General features: G+C 49.4%; 4 protein-coding genes and 1 non-coding gene across 5 annotated transcripts in view; 3 read left to right on the top strand and 2 right to left on the bottom strand.

The window, feature by feature from the left end:
* Positions 1–354: 354 nt before the first annotated feature.
* On the top strand, positions 355–7,531 carry CNBG1080 (hypothetical protein; the record flags this gene model as incomplete). The annotated part of the gene is made up of 8 exons (XM_769369.1): positions 355–1,591; positions 1,641–2,917; positions 2,965–3,136; positions 3,186–3,349; positions 3,404–4,986; positions 5,036–6,927; positions 6,984–7,339; positions 7,394–7,531. 8 exons carry the CDS (start codon positions 355–357, stop codon positions 7,529–7,531), a joined length of 6,819 nt encoding a protein of 2,272 aa, XP_774462.1.
* A 169-nt stretch (positions 7,532–7,700) lies between these two features.
* On the top strand, positions 7,701–12,533 carry CNBG1070 (hypothetical protein; the record flags this gene model as incomplete). The annotated part of the gene is made up of 8 exons (XM_769368.1): positions 7,701–8,274; positions 8,336–9,397; positions 9,450–9,874; positions 9,921–10,118; positions 10,165–11,382; positions 11,437–11,695; positions 11,755–11,885; positions 11,937–12,533. 8 exons carry the CDS (start codon positions 7,701–7,703, stop codon positions 12,531–12,533), a joined length of 4,464 nt encoding a protein of 1,487 aa, XP_774461.1.
* Positions 12,534–12,869: 336 nt separating this feature from the next.
* Positions 12,870–14,132, bottom strand: CNBG1060 (hypothetical protein; the record flags this gene model as incomplete). Its single annotated transcript, XM_769367.1, has 3 exons — positions 12,870–13,730; positions 13,817–14,024; positions 14,086–14,132. The coding sequence occupies 3 exons, from the start codon at positions 14,130–14,132 to the stop codon at positions 12,870–12,872; spliced, it is 1,116 nt and encodes a 371-aa protein (XP_774460.1).
* A 248-nt stretch (positions 14,133–14,380) lies between these two features.
* Positions 14,381–14,467, bottom strand: CNBGt140. Its single transcript is given in 2 exon segments — positions 14,381–14,416; positions 14,428–14,467. It is a non-coding gene; the product is annotated as a tRNA-His (tRNA).
* Positions 14,468–15,780: 1,313 nt separating this feature from the next.
* The window catches only part of CNBG1050 (hypothetical protein), a gene marked incomplete at both ends in the record, with an annotated part of 1,797 nt that continues 802 nt past the window's right edge, over positions 15,781–16,775 (top strand). Inside the window, 4 exons of the mRNA XM_769366.1 lie at positions 15,781–15,952; positions 16,021–16,237; positions 16,298–16,475; positions 16,550–16,775. The exon at positions 16,550–16,775 is cut by the window's right edge and continues 69 nt beyond it. Coding sequence (XP_774459.1) covers positions 15,781–15,952; positions 16,021–16,237; positions 16,298–16,475; positions 16,550–16,775 — 793 coding nt within the window. The remainder of the gene's footprint in view (positions 15,953–16,020; positions 16,238–16,297; positions 16,476–16,549) is intronic.

The raw sequence follows: 16,775 nt of genomic DNA, 5'->3' as shown, positions 1-16,775 counted from the left end.
TGACCACGACTTGTGTTATGCTGTCATCTTCAATAATTCCTACCGTGCGCCTGCTCGAGGCATGAATGAATGATGGAGAAGCATATTTCAGAACTTTATTCAAAGGAATTGGGCATTAATTCAAGTAACTTATATATGATTATTTGGACGCCCGGATCGTTTTGCGATTATTGGGCCGAGGGGGGACGCGGCGGCCGGGTCTCTCCGCTAAAACATTACAACAGTCTGACCACAATCCGCAATAGTCAATTCCCCTGTATCTTGCCTTGCCTGGCTTTCCATTCACTATCGTATTTCTCCTTCCGCTTTCCGTAAGCCTGGTACCAGCTTGAACGGCAGACCTGCGCCATCAGGATGCCCATGTTTCGCAGGTCCGCATCTTCGCACAGCACCTCGGATGCTGCTGCTCCACCCACTCTCACAAACGTCACGGAAGGATCTCCCGTCGCATCCGGAACTTTAACGCGGCAAAAGAGGTCACGCAGTCATGGAGGAGGAGGATCACCGGCAAGCACATTCTCGTCAAGATTTGGGATTCCCAGATATTTACCCCACCAACATCAACAGTCTCATGAGCAGGAGCAAGGAGAAGCGCCGCGGCCAGACAAGCCGGCAACAAAGGAGATCCCGGTTTCGTCAGAACCAGAGGTATACGGCAGTGAGGCTGGAGAGGAGTCCAATTTCGGTCAAGAGCCTGCAGATGAACAGCTCGTACCGGAGACGGGTTCATGGTCTCCTCAAAGTCGACACTCCTCTCGCAAACTGTCAGTTCAAACCGTAGAGCCGTCTAGTGATGACGAAGTACGGTCTCCCGAGGAGCGACGAGTATCCCCTTTGATCAAACGACTTGGCGAGGAACCTCCATTCATGCTCCCCCATCCTTCACGCGCAGACTCAACATACCAGGAATATCCCGGTGTAGTCATTGGTTCGTTTGCGGGAGGAGGCCCAGACACGTTGTTTGGCAATGGGATGCAGTTAGAAGGGACAATGGATGATATTCTCGATCCAAATGCTGCAAGGCAGGAGGATAGAGGGAACCAGGCTCCAGCAGGAGCAAACATCGCTCCATGGTTAATGGATGATAGTCCTCCATCACCGTCCGAGAATCCGTCCCCAGCATCGCCGGCGACGCAAGAAAGACCTGTCAAAGGACCTGCGGCAGCTCTCAGAGAGAAGGACCTCAGGAAAGCTTCCACAGTCCTCAACCATTTCTCCTCCGTGCCTTCACTGCCAAAGATAAGGCGACACGGTAGGGCACAGACAACAACTCCCGATCAGACCCCTCGCGGATCTACCCATTCTCAATCCAATCTCGCTTCAAGTTCTTCAAGCTTGAATAATGAAAGCCGCGAATCTCGTGCTGGCTCCGACGATTCAATACAGACAACTTTAACCCAAAAAGGTCGCAGGCAGTCACCAGGAGAATGGGGACAAGCAAGTGCTGTGCCACCACCAAGCAAAGGCACTAGGCCAGGCAGGTTTGGAAGCACTGCAAGCATTATCAGTGGGACAGGAAGCGTGGGTGAGAAAAAGAAGGGTTTATTTGGAGGGCTTTTGAAAAGGAAGACGAATCCGAACTTATCTCTCAGTGGGTCTATCATTTCTCTTGTCAAGGTGTTCGGCTAACCTCATAGTAGATCCGATATCACACGATTTTACAACCTCTGAACATCGCGGGAGTGCTGGATCCATTCCACTCTCTGCATCCTCTTCCAAATTGTCCTCTTGTTCGTTATCGTCGCTGCCCACTAAATCACCGTCATTCACTTCCCCTCCCGAGGCTTTTTCCCGTCAATTCCTACCAGCCAACTATGTACACGAAGGGGCAGTCTCACCCTTGCAGGAAATCAGCGAATCGCCTTTCCACTTGGACATGAACCTGGATGATATGGAGGGGATTATTGATCCGACCAAAACAGGTTTACCCTCAACGGTTGCATATCGACCTTCTGCCAGCTCAGAAGTCACAACGGATTCTTCTGCAAGCGAGTCTATGCGCCTTGAAGAGGCGCTCAACCAGACAAGTAGTTTTGGGACCTCCGTTTCTGGTGCCTCCAGAGGATCTGACGGGACAAAGATGCCAAGTAGGATTGTCCTCGGTGAGGCAGAGAGGTTGCCGGCGCCGTTTACCGGGATGGATCCCTTCCAGCAGCATCGAGAATCTGCATCCACTACAGGCAGCGACGGCAAACCTTTTTCTCCACCCAGTCCTCATACCTTATCTCCGAAACACCACATCCCACCCGCTTCTGCCAATCAGCCCCGTCGGCCTTCTGCACTTAGAAATGTGGAAACTGGCCAGGTTGACGAGACTTCCCAGTTATCAGCTTCAGAAGGGTCAATACAGCCGATCTCACCGTCTTGGGCCCGTGACAGCGGGATGATAACCGTTTTTAATGATCCATTTTCCACTTCACGCCAGAAGCAGGAACAACCACCAAACTCGGCAAGTTTATCGCACTCTACTACCGCGTATCCATCTGCTGTGACACTGCCAGGGCCGAGCACGGCAAGATTTCCAACTACCACTGGTTCTACTACACCTTCAGCAGCTTGGGCGGCCCCGGAAAGTTGGGGTGTTGAGGCTGACGAAGCTCCGGCGGAGGAGACAACCTCGTCTGATGAGGATGACTGGACTGGTGCTGGCGTTGACGAAGTTGCTTCAGCGTCACCCACTTCGGACACTCTCCCCTCGCCTTCAACGTCGCCTAGAGCGTCGTCATTATCTTCTCCCAAAAGAGCGCCGCCGTTTGGATTCAAATCGCAACAGCGAGCTAAACCTGGGACGTCAGGAACGACAGACTCGACAACGACTGCAACGGGAAGAAGGAAGGGGAAGAGGGTTGGATCAAGTGGTAGACCAGCGACGGGAAGACCGGGAACTAGTGGAAGTGCTTATAGTCCTTCATCTCTGGTGTGTAGATCTGCTCATTAACGTAGGAATCACTAACAATGATATAGCACTGGATAAGAATCTACCGTGCAGATAAGAGCTACATGCTCTATAATTTGCCCCTGAACACCTCCACTGGGGAGCTGTTAGCGCTGCTGGCGGCGCAGGCGGAGCAAGGAATGGTAAGAGGGAAAAACGTCGCGATAAACATGAAGTTATATATCTGCGAGCGAGGGCAGGGTAAGTCCGCAGTCAAATCTCAGCAGAAAATATTGCTCAATCGATATAGATCGTATGCTTCTCCCATCTGAGAAACCGTTAACAATTCAACATCGAAGATTATTACAATTGGGCCATACTGAGGCAGATCATCTGGACGAATTGGGAAAGAACGACATGGCTGTACTATGTCGGTTCATTTACCAAGCACCCATCCTACCCATTATGGATCCCGTAAGTATCATACTGTTAAATCGGCGCTTTGCGACGGAATCTGATGATATATAGGAGGAGGAGAGTTCTTACGACTCGTTCGAATTTATTGATATCGCCAACCGGGACTTACAAACCATCCCCATCTTCTTACACCTTCACGCTCACGACATTATCATCCTCAATATCTCTAAAAACCCTATGACGGATATTCCACTCGATTTTATCCAGGCCTGTACTAGTTTGAAAGAGTTACGCATGTCCAATATGGCCTTAAAGAGGGTACCTATCAGTATCCGCGCAAGTACAACATTGGCAAGACTGGACGTTTCGTGTAATCGCATTGCCGACCTTGAGAGTGTGGCCCTTCATGAGGTTGAGACACTTGTATCACTCAAGGTGCAGAACAACAAGCTTACCTCAATGCCAAGCTACTTTGCGCAGATGAAGAGTCTCAAGTACCTCAACATCTCCAATAACAAGTTTGAAACTTTCCCCTCGGTGGTCTGTGAAATGTCAAACTTAGTGGATTTGGATGTGTCGTTCAACAACATCGCAGAGCTCCCTGCCAAGATGTCCGATCTCAAATCTCTGGAGAAACTCGGCTTATACAGTAACGATATATCCAACTTTCCCGAGTCTTTTAGTACTCTTGCAAACCTGCGCATCCTTGATGTAAGAAGAAACAAGATCACCGACCTTAGTGCTGTGTACGCCTTGCCGAACCTTGCAACTCTCCAAGCCGACAACAACAACATCGTCACTCTCGATGCTCAGTTGGGTGCCAATGTTCGGCAATTTTCCGTCCCTCATAATTCGGTTACCCGATTTACACTTGCCCCTCCTCCAAACATGGCAGTTGTTACCTACATGCTCACCAATCTTGACCTCTCGCATGGTAAAATTTCAACATTAGCAGACGAAGCATTTAGCGGTCTGACCAATTTGATCACCCTCAACCTCAACTTCAACCAGTTTACAAAACTACCTGCAACACTGGATAGATTGACGAGCTTGGAGGTCTTTTCGTGCACAGATAATATGCTCAACTTAGTGCCCGCTGGTTTTGGCAAGCTCCGAAGACTGAGGGTGATCAACTTGCACAACAACAATCTCAAGAGTCTTCCGGAAGACCTGTGGGCTTGTGGTGCTCTTGAGATCTTCAATGCGAGCTCAAACTTGCTGGACTCCTTTGTTCCGCCACCTGCAGATATAGAGTCCGTCGTTGGTCGTGTCGGATCAGGTACTTCACAGACCAGTAATGGCCGAAAAAAGCACAGCGTGCCGCCGATCGGATTGAGCATTCGCAAGCTCTTCCTCGCTGACAATAGGCTCAACGACGACATCTTCCATTGGATTTCTCTTATGCCCAGTTTGCGCATCATTAACCTCAGTTTCAATGACATCTATGAGGTTCCGCCTTTCACTTTGTGCAAGTGCGAGAGACTTGAAGCGCTCTATTTGAGTGGAAATAAGTTGACGAGTCTGCCATCTGAGGATCTGGAAAAGCTGCAGAGCTTAAAGGTATTGCATCTCAACGGCAACAAGCTGCAGACACTGCCTAGTGAACTGGGAGCGATCAAGACATTGCAGCATCTGGATGTTGGAAGCAATGTGCTAAAGTATAACATTGCCAACTGGCCTTATGACTGGAACTGGTGGGTATTTCATTCTTGCTTCCTTATAGTAGCTAACGAAAGTACGTAGGAATTGGAATACTTCACTGCGTTATCTTAACTTGTCCGGTAATAAGCGCCTCGAAATCAAACCCACTTCGGCGCACGAAATGAACCATGCCTCCTCCTTCCGCAAAGAGCTTTCGGATTTCACCGCCCTCACTCAACTCCGCGTCCTTGGTCTCATGGACGTCACCCTTCGTATTCCTTCCCTTCCCGACGAAAGTGACGAAAAGCGTGTACGAACGTCATTCTCGGATATCAACAATATGGCGTACGGCATCTCCGATATGTTGGGCTCCATTGACAATCTTGCCATGTTTGACTTGGTAGTCCCACATTTCAGAGGAAAGGAGAATGAGTGTTTGTTTGGGATGTTTGGAAGAGCAACGACTACGCTACAAGGCGGAAAGATTGCAAAGCACGTCCAAGAAATCTTTGCAGAGACCTTGACTGCCCATTTGCACAAACTGGAACCCGGAGAAGAGCCAAGTGAAGCTTTGAGGAGAACCTTCCTGTGGGGTGATCGTAAGGCCTTTGAGTTCTTCAGCGGCAAGCTTCAGCTTGAAAAGGAGCGCAAACCGTCGTGGACGAGTTTCGCTAGTTTTGACAGCATGTTCCGCGGCTGGACACCAGGTGTCAACTCGGTCTTGCGCACTGGTGCTTCTGGTGCTGTGGTTTATCTCGTGGACAAGGTCCTACACGTAGGAAGTATAGGGGATACTCTCGTCGTGCTTTCACGCAAGGGCGACGCTGAACTTCTTTCGAAGAGACACGATCCTACAGACCGTGAAGAAAGTGCGCGAATTCGAAAGGCAGAGGCATGGGTGTCGACCAAAGGTTTTGTCAATGATGATAAAGACCTCGACATTTCGCGAGCTTTCGGGTACTGGCATGAGTGCCCTGCTGTCAATGCTGCACCCGAAATCAGGACCCGTCGGTTGCAGGAATCCGATGAGTTTGTAATCATTGGTAACCACGCATTATGGCAGTTTTGTTCTTATCAAACAGCTGTTGACATCGCAAGGACGGAAAGGGATGATCCAATGATAGCGGCGCAAAAGTTGAGAGACTTTGCAATTTCATACGGAGCCGAAGGGAACGTGATGGTCATGGTGGTGAATGTGTCTGATTTGTTCCTTGGCAAAGGTGGTCGAGCGCGTGGGCCGTCGGAGCAGACAGCTGCTGATGCCAGTACCGATGTGGAAGGATATACTGTTGCAAAGAGACAAGTCAGGAGGAGATACGATGAAGTCGGCGATCGAACACTCAACCGACTCCAGCAAGAAATTGAACCTCCTGTTGGCCAAGTGGCAATTGTCTTCACCGACATTGTGAATTCTACTCATCTGTGGGAGACGAACCCCGCCATGCCGACAGCTATCAAAATGCACCACAACCTTATGCGACGGCAACTCCGATTGGACGGTGGATACGAAGTTAAGACAGAAGGAGATTCGTTCATGGTGTCTTTCCAATCTGTTACTGCTGCGCTGTTATGGTGTTTCAACTGTCAGATTGGCTTGCTCCAACAAGAATGGCCGAGAGAGCTTCTCGAGGCGCATGATGGGAAGGTGGTGCACGATTCAAACGGGACGATTGTTCAACGAGGTTTGCGGGTGCGTATGGGTGTTCACTGGGGTGCGCCAGAGTGCGAAAAAGATCCGATCACGAGGAGGATGGACTACTACGGTCCTATGGTAAATCGTGCTGCTCGTATCAATGCGAGTGCAGATGGAGGCCAGTTGATGGCGAGCCAAGACGTCCTGAATGAGATTGCGCCGCTGATGGAGTATCTGAACTCGAGTGATGAACAAGTGTTGAATGATCTGCAGGGTGATTTGAAGAGGGAAGTTATGGAGTTGAGGAGGATTGGTTTAGAGGTTAGGGACATGGGTGACAGGAAGCTTAAAGGACTTGAAGGTTAGCCTGGGCTGGTTCTGAGTTTTCATCAATGATATGCTAACAATGCAATATAGTGCCGGAAAGGCTTCATCTGCTTTATCCCAAGACTCTAGCCGGTCGACTTGAGATTTCCAACGAAATCCGAGCCGAAGTCGAAGTCAACGATGCTCGCAAATCTGCTGAGCGCCAGCGCAGTGTTGATATTGACCAGGTCTGTCAGCTTTCCGATATCGCCTTGCGATTAGAAGCTGTCTGCTCCTACAACCCTACTCCCTCATCACCTGGTGACACTCCCACGGCAGGTGTCATGAGATTACATCCTCCAGCAAGTTACTTGGGTCCGTCTATCAGAGAGGATATGAATGATGAAGAGTTATGGACGATCATTGAAAGCTTAGTGGGGAGGATTGAAAACGCGATGTCGACTCTGGTGAGTCGCGTTCATCTAATTTGCCCGTAAATCCATGCTGATTAGCCATTGAAGTATCTCAAAAACTTTGGAGAATTTAGTACTGTACTCGCCGCTCTGGAATCGGCCACGAAAATTGACCAAAAGCTCATTGTGCATGCGTTGGCCTTAATGAACGAGGCGATGGAGAACGCTGAAGAGAACGCGATATGATTTTTTTAAGAACTGTTGTTTTGATTTGGATTTTGGGTGTTTTGTTACGGGAATTGCACTGTTTACAACAGTATTGTATAATAAATTAGCATGATACGACTAATGAGATATATGTACCGACAGATACATTTCTTGGTGCATGCATGGGCTGGTGGCATGTCATACATAGATGGGCGCTGGCGGAAGAGTGCTGCTGGTTCGAGAATTTTCTTCCGCTGCTCTCTCACCTGCTGGCTGCCGTCCCCCCACCCCGCCGCGTCATTGCTTATCCTCTTTCCACTCCATCTCCGCTCCTTCTTTTCTTCTTTTCCTCTATCCTAAATCCGCCAGAGTGCCCACGGACATACCCACAAAAGGGCACTTTGAAAACCTCTTCATGTCGTCCCAAGACTTACCCGGCACACTCAAACGGCCACGCTCCACTTCGCGCCCTCCTTCCCCATCCTCCGGCTCGTCCCCAAAAAGAGCAGCTTCCGAAGATCCATTTCCTTCAAGTTCAGACTCGGGACGCGTGTTCGACCATCTCATTACTGATAACGGCGGCATGGTAGCCGCTTCAAGCCCGCTGAGGCAGGATATTGGCGATAATGAGAGCAACAAGAGCTGGGTTGAGCTCACCCAGCAAGTCAAGCTCGGGTCAGATGGCGAAGAGGATGTGGAAGGTGATACTACCTTGAGAACAGAAGGGAGATTTTTCCTTGTGTCCCAGGAAGTTTGGAAAGAACGGAACAATGAGCTTTTAGGTGCGTTGATAAAATATTCAGCGATGAATATATGAGTCACCCTAATGCGCCGTATCCCTAGGCTTACTTCCTCCTCCATTCAACCACTACGAGAGATACTACATTCTCCCTAAGTCCATTGTCCAGAAGGTCCAGCTCCTTGCCCTTGGCGACGCCAACGACATTGCGGTTCAGCCTGAAGACTTTGCGGAAGCTATGAAGGAGCTCGTGCCTGATCATTCAGCCGAGTCTTTCTGGGTGATCCAGTCTGAAAAGACTGTTGCAGGTCACAAGCTTATTGGAAAAGCCAAGAAGGAGGATGTTTGGGCGCTGGGAGATGCGGAAGAGAATGAGGACTATGTGTTTGTGCCCGAAACTGGCTGGCAAAAAGTACTTGAATGGTTTGGCCCGTACGACGGACCTTCCTTACCTCGCTATTGCGTCCCCCCTGATAATATCGAGATCATTCCTGCAAACCTTCGGCTTTTCATTGTCTTGCCCGCTGACGCCATCACTACCGCTGGTCAACCCGACGAATCTATTCAGAGTGTTCTTTTGGCTCCTAGCACCACTCCGATCAAGACTTTTGAGAGCTTTGCTGTCTCTGTCTGTAACCAGGAGATTGACCGTAGCAAACTCGCTGGGCAATGGGCTACCCGTTTATGGAAGATTGAAAAGTCAGGCGAAAATGATGAAAGTCTCCTCAAGTCTGGGTCTCTTGAAATCACTCCCAAGGCGCTTATTTCTACCAAGTGCCAGCTTATTGACACTTCGAGTGCCGAAGAAAACCTTGCAGAGGCTATTTTAGGCAGTTCAAAGTCCCAGATCATTGCTATCGAATTTGGCAAGATCCCCGAAGGATCCTCTACTCCCGTCTGGAACGTCGAAGTCAACAACGATAAGCAAGCAATTGAGAAAAGTAATAAGCCTGCTCCTCTTTTCTCCAAGCCTGCCTTTTTTAGTGGATCCGGAAAAGCAGCTAGCGAGTCCGCTTCTACTACGGATGCTATCCAGACTAGGAGTCAAACCAGAGAACGAAAGGGCAAGGGTCTGGTCGGTTTGCAAAATTTGGGCAACACCTGTTTCATGAATAGTGCTGTGCAATGTCTGAGTAACACCAAGGAGCTTTCCCAATACTTCCTCTGTGAGTTAATCTTCCTGTTAATCTGTGAGATATTACTAACACATTTGCCCAGCCGGTGTATACACCGAAGAGCTTAATCGTGACAATCCTCTCGGCATGCAAGGTCAAATCGCCGAAGCCTTTGGCCAAGTAGTCGAAAACCTCTGGGCTCCTACTTCATCTATGCATAGCTCCTACTCTCCCCGCCAGCTCAAATGGACTACTTCCAGGTTCGCCCCTCAGTTCGCTGGTTATGGACAGCACGACACTCAAGAGTTCATTGCATTCTTACTGGATGGTTTGCATGAGGACTTGAATAGGATTTTGAAGAAGCCATATATCGAGAAACCCGACTGGAAGCCTGGTGGTGGTGACAAGGAGTTGGCTGAGCTTGGAAAGGAATGCTGGGATGGGTACAAAAAGAGGAACGACAGTGTCATTGTCGACTTGTTCCAAGGGCAGTTGAAGAGTACCTTGGTTTGTCCCGAGTGTCACAAGGTAGGTCACTAAAGTAGTAAAGACATCTACTAACGAGGACTTGCAGGAATCCATCACCTTTGATCCGTTCATGTACCTTACAGTGCCTCTGCCCATTGCGCAGAACAGACAGTTCAAGATCACCTTTGTCCCTCGAGACACCGAAAAGCCACCTGTCAATGTCAAGCTTTTGATCCCTCAAAACGCCTCATTCGCTCAGGTCAAGGATAAGATTGGGTCACTGTTCGACTGCAAGGGTTCTAGCGTAAGTCATTTAGCGATAAGGAACGTACATTGCTGACTCGTAATAGATCGTCGGCTTCGACCTCTGGAATAACCGGCCTTACGCTTGGTGGGCCGACTCGGACCACAACAGTGAAGCTAAAGACACCGACGAAGCTATCTTTTACGAACTCGACCCATCCGTTTCCGTTTCCGTGCCCAGGGGAAAATTCGGTTCCCAACCTCGAACAACCAGCCAAGATGGCTCATTAACTGTCCCCGTTTATACCTTCCGAACTGTCGAAAACTCTCGAGGCGGCTATCGAGCGGGCGATGTCCCTTCTGATCTCTCTCTCAAGCCCTTCTTTATTACCCTTACTAAGGCTGAGGCGTCTGACCCCAATGCCGTAAGGGAGGCTATCATGCGCGGTTACACACGATTCATGAAGCCCGAAGCAAAGGAGAACATCTACGTCCCCGCCTCTAGTGCTCAGGCTAAGGCTCCTACTCCACCCAAGAGCGACGATGGGGAGCCTGGGACAGAGATTCACATGAGCGGTGACCAGGCTACTGTCGTAGAGGTCCCTTCATCCCGGCAGTCGCCCGCGATTGGCGCCGAAGAGCCGGGGGAGGGTGCTCCCATGGAATTGGACTCTGCTTCTGCCTCCACGTCGGCAGTGACTGGCATCCAGCTCAGTGGATCTACGACTTCCCTTCTTAGCACCAACTCCATCAGATCTTCTATTTCTTTATCCGGCAAACTCGTGCCCAGAGCAGATCTTTTCAAAGTTTATGTTGCTGATCCCACTGGTGATTTCTCCTTTAAGAGCTTCAGATCGAACGAGAAGAAGTATGATGCTGCTCATCTTTACGACAAGGATATCACTTCCGCCTCTAAGAGCTGGTCTTTGCTCGAGTCTCGCAAGAAGAAGGCGAAGAAGCATATTGTCAACCGACTTGCTTCCGGTATTAGCTCCATGGTCAACCCTTCCAATAACTCTGACGATGAAGTGCTGTCCGATGGATCTACTAGCACATCACCTAACAAGCTCGAGAAAATGAAGGAAAAGTTGACCAACTCCAGGCTAGCAGTAAGGCCAGGAGAAGGTATTTTCTGCGAGTGGTCGGGGGCCGACTTTGCCGAATGGCTCAATGATAATGTTAAGGGCGAAGATGTTATCGATCCTGCGATTTCCAAGGAATTGGTCAAGAAGAGAGAGGGGAAGCACATTGGTATTGAGGATTGTTTAGACGAGTTCTCAAAGGAGGAGACCCTCGGTCAAGACGACTTGTGGTACTGCCCTGTCGTAAGTCCTTTTTTTTTTCTTGGTCTTCGAGCTATGCTGACACCATTTGTACAGTGCAAGAAGCACCAAGCTGCCACCAAGAAGCTGGAAATCTACAAGGCTCCCGATATCCTTGTTATTTGTATCAAGCGATTCGGTTCTTCGCGACGCATGGGCGACAAGCTCGATAACCTGGTACACTTCCCGATTGATGGGCTCGACTTGGAAGACAGGATTGGTGAGAGGCAGGTGGCCAAGACTTTGAAGCTCAATGGAGAAGATGTTGAGGGATATGGTATCGAAGATGACGGTGAACCTCTGCTTTATGACCTTTGTGAGTCATTTTGTCAAACGAAGCTAGATGGACTCTTTCTGATAAGTATGCCCCTGTAGATGCTGTCGACAACCACTTCGGTGGAATGGGCGGAGGCCACTATACTGCCTTCTGCAGGAATCAAGTGGATAACCAGTGGTACAACTATGATGATTCTCGAGTCTCCAAGGCCGATGTTTCTTCAGTTCAGGTGAGTCACTTTCTACTTCTCTCATCATATAAACCGTTAACCGTAAAACAGAGCCGTGCCGCCTATTTGCTGTTCTACCGAAGAAGAACCAACCGACCTATCGGCGGCGAATCCAGGATCAAGGCTGAAGAAGCCGCTCGCAATGTGCCATCCGCTTCTGCTTCCCCCGACGCCGGACCATCCACCGAGTCATCCACCATGCCCTCCACAGCCTTTGTTTCCGCCCGTACGACCCCTACACGGGATCTTTCACCCGCTACATTCTCAGACGAGCTCCCTTCGTACTCGCAAGTGCCCTCTCCACCTACACTCGATACATCCGCGCCCCCTAGCCCTACGGTCAGCGACGATTCCTTCCCTGTAACGGGCACATATAGTCAAGGAGTCGATATCGCCTCTGTAGGCCAATCAATTGGATTTGGAAACACTGCATGGGGTTCGCCTGCCAAGGTACCGGAAAGTGGTCATTCGTTTGGGACGATGACTAGGGCTGAGTGGCTGGATCCTCCGGCGCAATCTGTAGACATGGGGCGGATGTCTACGAATATGGATGTGGAGGAGGATAGGTCTGATGTATTGACGGCACTCCAAGGTGGCGAAGGTACGCGGGAGACCAAAGATGAGGATGTGGAAATGGAGTTACAGTAGTAGAAGAGTGATAGAAGGTCATTGATGCGGCAAAATGCTTGTTAATGTTGTATGACTGTCAGAGGGGGACCGATATATCCAAACAAAAGTAGTAATATGTGAAGTATGATTATATGCATGTCCTTAGAATATCCCACGCAAAGGAACGTTGAGTTACTTATATGCTGGGAAAGAGGAGTAGGAAGACCGGGAGCAAGTAAAAATATCTAACATACAACGAGACTAAAGCATCACCAACAGAGACTGATATGATAGTAAGAGAAATGAAGAAGTTGAATTCGTTACGAAAGAAAAGTGAAACAAAAGACAACGCCACGCAAAGGAAATAGCTCATCCTTACAGCTCCATGCCCACCAGGACCCATTCCATCGTGTCCCATTCCCAGCCACCTTCCAGACCTCCAGGCTTGATCACCTGTCCGCCAACGTACATTAACGAGTGCAGCATTTCACCCAACGCCTCCTGTTCACTCTCGCTCCTATTCAGTACCAACACACAGTGGCTCGCTTCGAGCGCCTCAGCAGCGAGGTCTAAAAGCGCGGTCAAAGATTCCCGGATATCCAAAGCATAGGCAGTGTTGGATACGGGAGAGGTATCTTTAGGAGGAGAGTTTGAGAACATAGGATCGTGAGGACGAAGGATTTGAGAAAAGTTGGGCGAGAGTGCTTCAGGACGTTGGTTGACTGTACCATGACCAGGTGGAAGGTATACAAAGACGGTTCGACCGGAAGAGTAGGGAGCAGGATAGTCAACTATGAATCCGTAGAGGATGTGAGAAGGAGGAGTGAGGATTTCGAGCGTGTGGGAGAGAAGCGATACAGTAGGTGCGTGTTGTGGGAAAATGGATGCAATGAGAGAAGAGACGGAATTGGCGTATTTGCCGCGATCGGAGACACCAGAGGCAGAACTCTGTTCCGGAGAATCGTGTTGCCCACTGACGCTAGGGGTGGATGAAGGTGTAAGGGGAAGAGACACGGAAGGCCTTGAAGAGGACGCAATTCGTGCGCGAGGAATTTCGACGGATTGGGTGAATGATGATGGGGGAGTTATGAGGTCTGAAGTTGGACCATGGGAATGGGAATGGAAGGATTGGGTTGAAGGATGGTCGATACAGGATATCTGAGAGAAGTGTTGGTGCAGGTAGGACGTCAGAGGTTCTCTCGCATTCTCTGACGGCTGACCGACGATATCATCGTCCTATGCATTATTGTCAGCCAATCGCTAATTGATTGATATGTACATATAAACTCACGGGAAGCGCTCTCCTCCTGCCTTCCTCAAACCCACCGCCGGCCACCGCCCGCGAAGGAAGAGTAGCCGGAAGTTGTGGTGCCGTCCTCAGAGTACACAAAGATCTGCCCGCCCTTGCCGCCGGCACGAGCAATCGCTAGAGGTGGGCAATAGGCGTTATCTGTATCATGGTGATAGTTTGGCGAAAAGAGTAGGGAGGTAGATATGCTTGCCCCAGCGCCGACGCTTCCCACGGCGCCACTGGATACGGACACGTCAGCTGGTGTCCAATCAACAGCTACGAGGCAAGGGAGATACGCACGCGGGGCGAAGATTCCGGTTGATGGGCATACTAAGGGTGGGATTCATGGCTGGCGGGTAAAATTGCTGGTAATGGCGTCTTGCCTGGAGGGGGTGCTGGTGAGCTGAAGTGGGAAAGAAGAGATGTGGAAGAAAAAGAGATGATGTTGTGAATGTGGATCTTGGCAAACTGGCTGCGAAGCCGGCGAACGTTGCAATTGTTAATTAATTATTGTTATTATGCTGCGATTGCGACATCCTGACGTGGAAATTTTATAGCCCCGTAAAAGAAGAAGAAGAAAAAAGCAAAAAGATTATGTCCCTAGGCTGATTCGAACAACCGTTTCCACGGCGCTGAGGTATAACCACAACGTAGCGTCCTAACCGAACTAGACGATAGAGACGGACAGAAAATCAAAATGTCAGCCAAACTATATGTTTATGCCTCAGAATCACATTTGGTTCATCGTCCGTTCACTACTGGGCCTGGCCCGGGTGCTTTCACCGAATGGTCTATTTTTTTGTTCCTCCGTCTGTCGAAGGATCGTCACTCATAAGACTTTACCTCATGGCTCTGAAGACATACCGATGAGCGATACATACGTGTAATCCTCCACTGCGTAGTACATCCTCCAGAGACTTAGCGAAAAAGGATATTATGTACGAAAAAACAACAACAAGAAGCAATTCCCTACCAACAGACCGGACCAATCCTCTTCATCTCTAAGTTCCCTTTAGACTAACCATTTTGGGCCGGATTTACGAGTTTCTACTCTTTCACATACTTTAATTACAGATATCCCACTCGTTCAACTCTTCCGAGAGTCCATTTCCTGTCTACTCCTTATATAACACACCGCATAATAAGTGCTGCCCCGTCCGAATTGCTCATGAAGTCCAACAGGAAAATGATTAACAGTTTCCATTCAGGTCACGTTCATAGACTCCACTCTGAGTATGCTTGAGGGCTTATAATCCCTCAACCCTCGTTGATATACGCATTAGGATGATCCCGCTACTTGTGAAGTGAACCAGCTCCTCTTGACGACTAGACAAAACTAGATCGACTTCCACCATTATGCGTGTGAGCATTTTGAATGTTTCCGTGGACCTCTAGCTGATACCTATATCAGATTAAACAAGGTGACGTGTCAGTTACGAGGTTCTCACAACGTTCGCTATGGATTTATTTCCTCAAGAAGCATGGTAACGAAGAAGTTCTGAAGAACAATCCGCGTTGATCTGTCTAGTAGTGGTTCTCATCAAACTGTTGATGGTGTCTGCACTTTTCATTTCAGCATCATTCCCCCCAAACTACCCTTCATCACGAAAGGTAGTGAATGAGTCTTTGAAAGCATTGAAGAAGGTCCAGTTGTTGCACAGCACTGCAGTGAACGTCCATCTTTCGTTGCCCCACTTTCCCCCACCTGGTCAGTTGTGTCTATCGGCCAAAGCCGATGATGACGGGAGATGGTTCCCGATTTGCCGAGATGTTCATGTCTTATATTATTTATTCACCGACTCAACAGCAGTTTCGCTTGAGTGGGTCTTCCGGGAAGCATTTTCCTGGACTCGTCAGCTGGACGCTATACTAATAATACTCGCCAGTCAGGAGATCCTCGCGTACTAAACTCGGACAGCAGTTCTTATATAGTTTCCCAGCAGCCCGCCTGTGTCAAGATTGACCTCCCTTTTAGACGGACTTCCAACCTCCACTATGCCCGCTCCTATTCCCCCAGCTTCTCCTTGGGGTCCTCAAACTCTCCCACCCACCTGGACCCTTTCTGAATGGCAGCACACAACTAGGCAAGACCCTCTCGTCAACCACGGGAAAGATGACCATTTGCCTGATAAAGTCGACATTGTCGTGATTGGCTCCGGTCTCGCTGGTACGAAATCATGTTCTTTCACTGTATTTATATGGCTGACCGCGGTCGCTTGTGGATCCGTTATGTAGGAGCCAAGACGGCACACTCGCTCTTGTCGTCCAGCCCAGAGGATTCTCGCCCTTCACTAGTCATTCTGGAAGCTCGCGAGACTTGCTCGGGGGCGTCAGGTCGCAATGCCGGCCATTGTCGGCCAGATGCTTTCCGAGGATTTACAGCTTTCTCAAAGATCCACGGCAAGGATGAGGCAGCAGGCGTGTTGGTGAGCGAGAGCATCACTTTAGACAGGTAAGGGTTTCACCTTTGAAATTTCTGCGAGACTGCATGCGAGCTCATCGGTTTTACCAGGGTGAAGGACTTTGTCAAAGAACACGATGTTGACTGCGAGTTTACCGAGCGGATGACATTGGATGTGGTTCTCAATGAAGAGTTCAAGGACTATTGTCAGACTGCAATGCGCGAAGCGAAGGAACATGGCCTTGACGTTTCTCATATTAAATATTTTGAGGGCGAGGATGCCAAGAAGGTAGGTCATTTATGGATAAATGAGGCCCCTCTCTCAACAACACTAATGTTGATTGCATGTGCTTCTCATTCTAGCTCACTCGTTCCCCTCGGGCTATAGCAGCCTATCAATGGCCCGCGGCCTCCCTCAACCCATCCAAGCTCTGTTACGCCGTCCACAGAGTCAATCTGTCACTTGGGGCCAAGTTATTCACTTGGACGCCTGTCACGAATGTGACTGAAGCCAGTTCCTCTGGTGAAGATGGGGCATACAAGTGGAAGGTTGAGACATCCAGAGGAAGTATAGCAACCAAGAAGGTAG

This window comes from Cryptococcus neoformans, chromosome 7 (assembly GCF_000149385.1).
Source record: "Cryptococcus neoformans var. neoformans B-3501A chromosome 7, whole genome shotgun sequence".
Classification (NCBI taxonomy): Eukaryota; Fungi; Basidiomycota; class Tremellomycetes; order Tremellales; family Cryptococcaceae; genus Cryptococcus; species Cryptococcus deneoformans.
The sequence above is the reverse complement of the archived record's forward strand: the minus strand, read 5'-3'. Positions and strand labels throughout refer to the sequence as shown.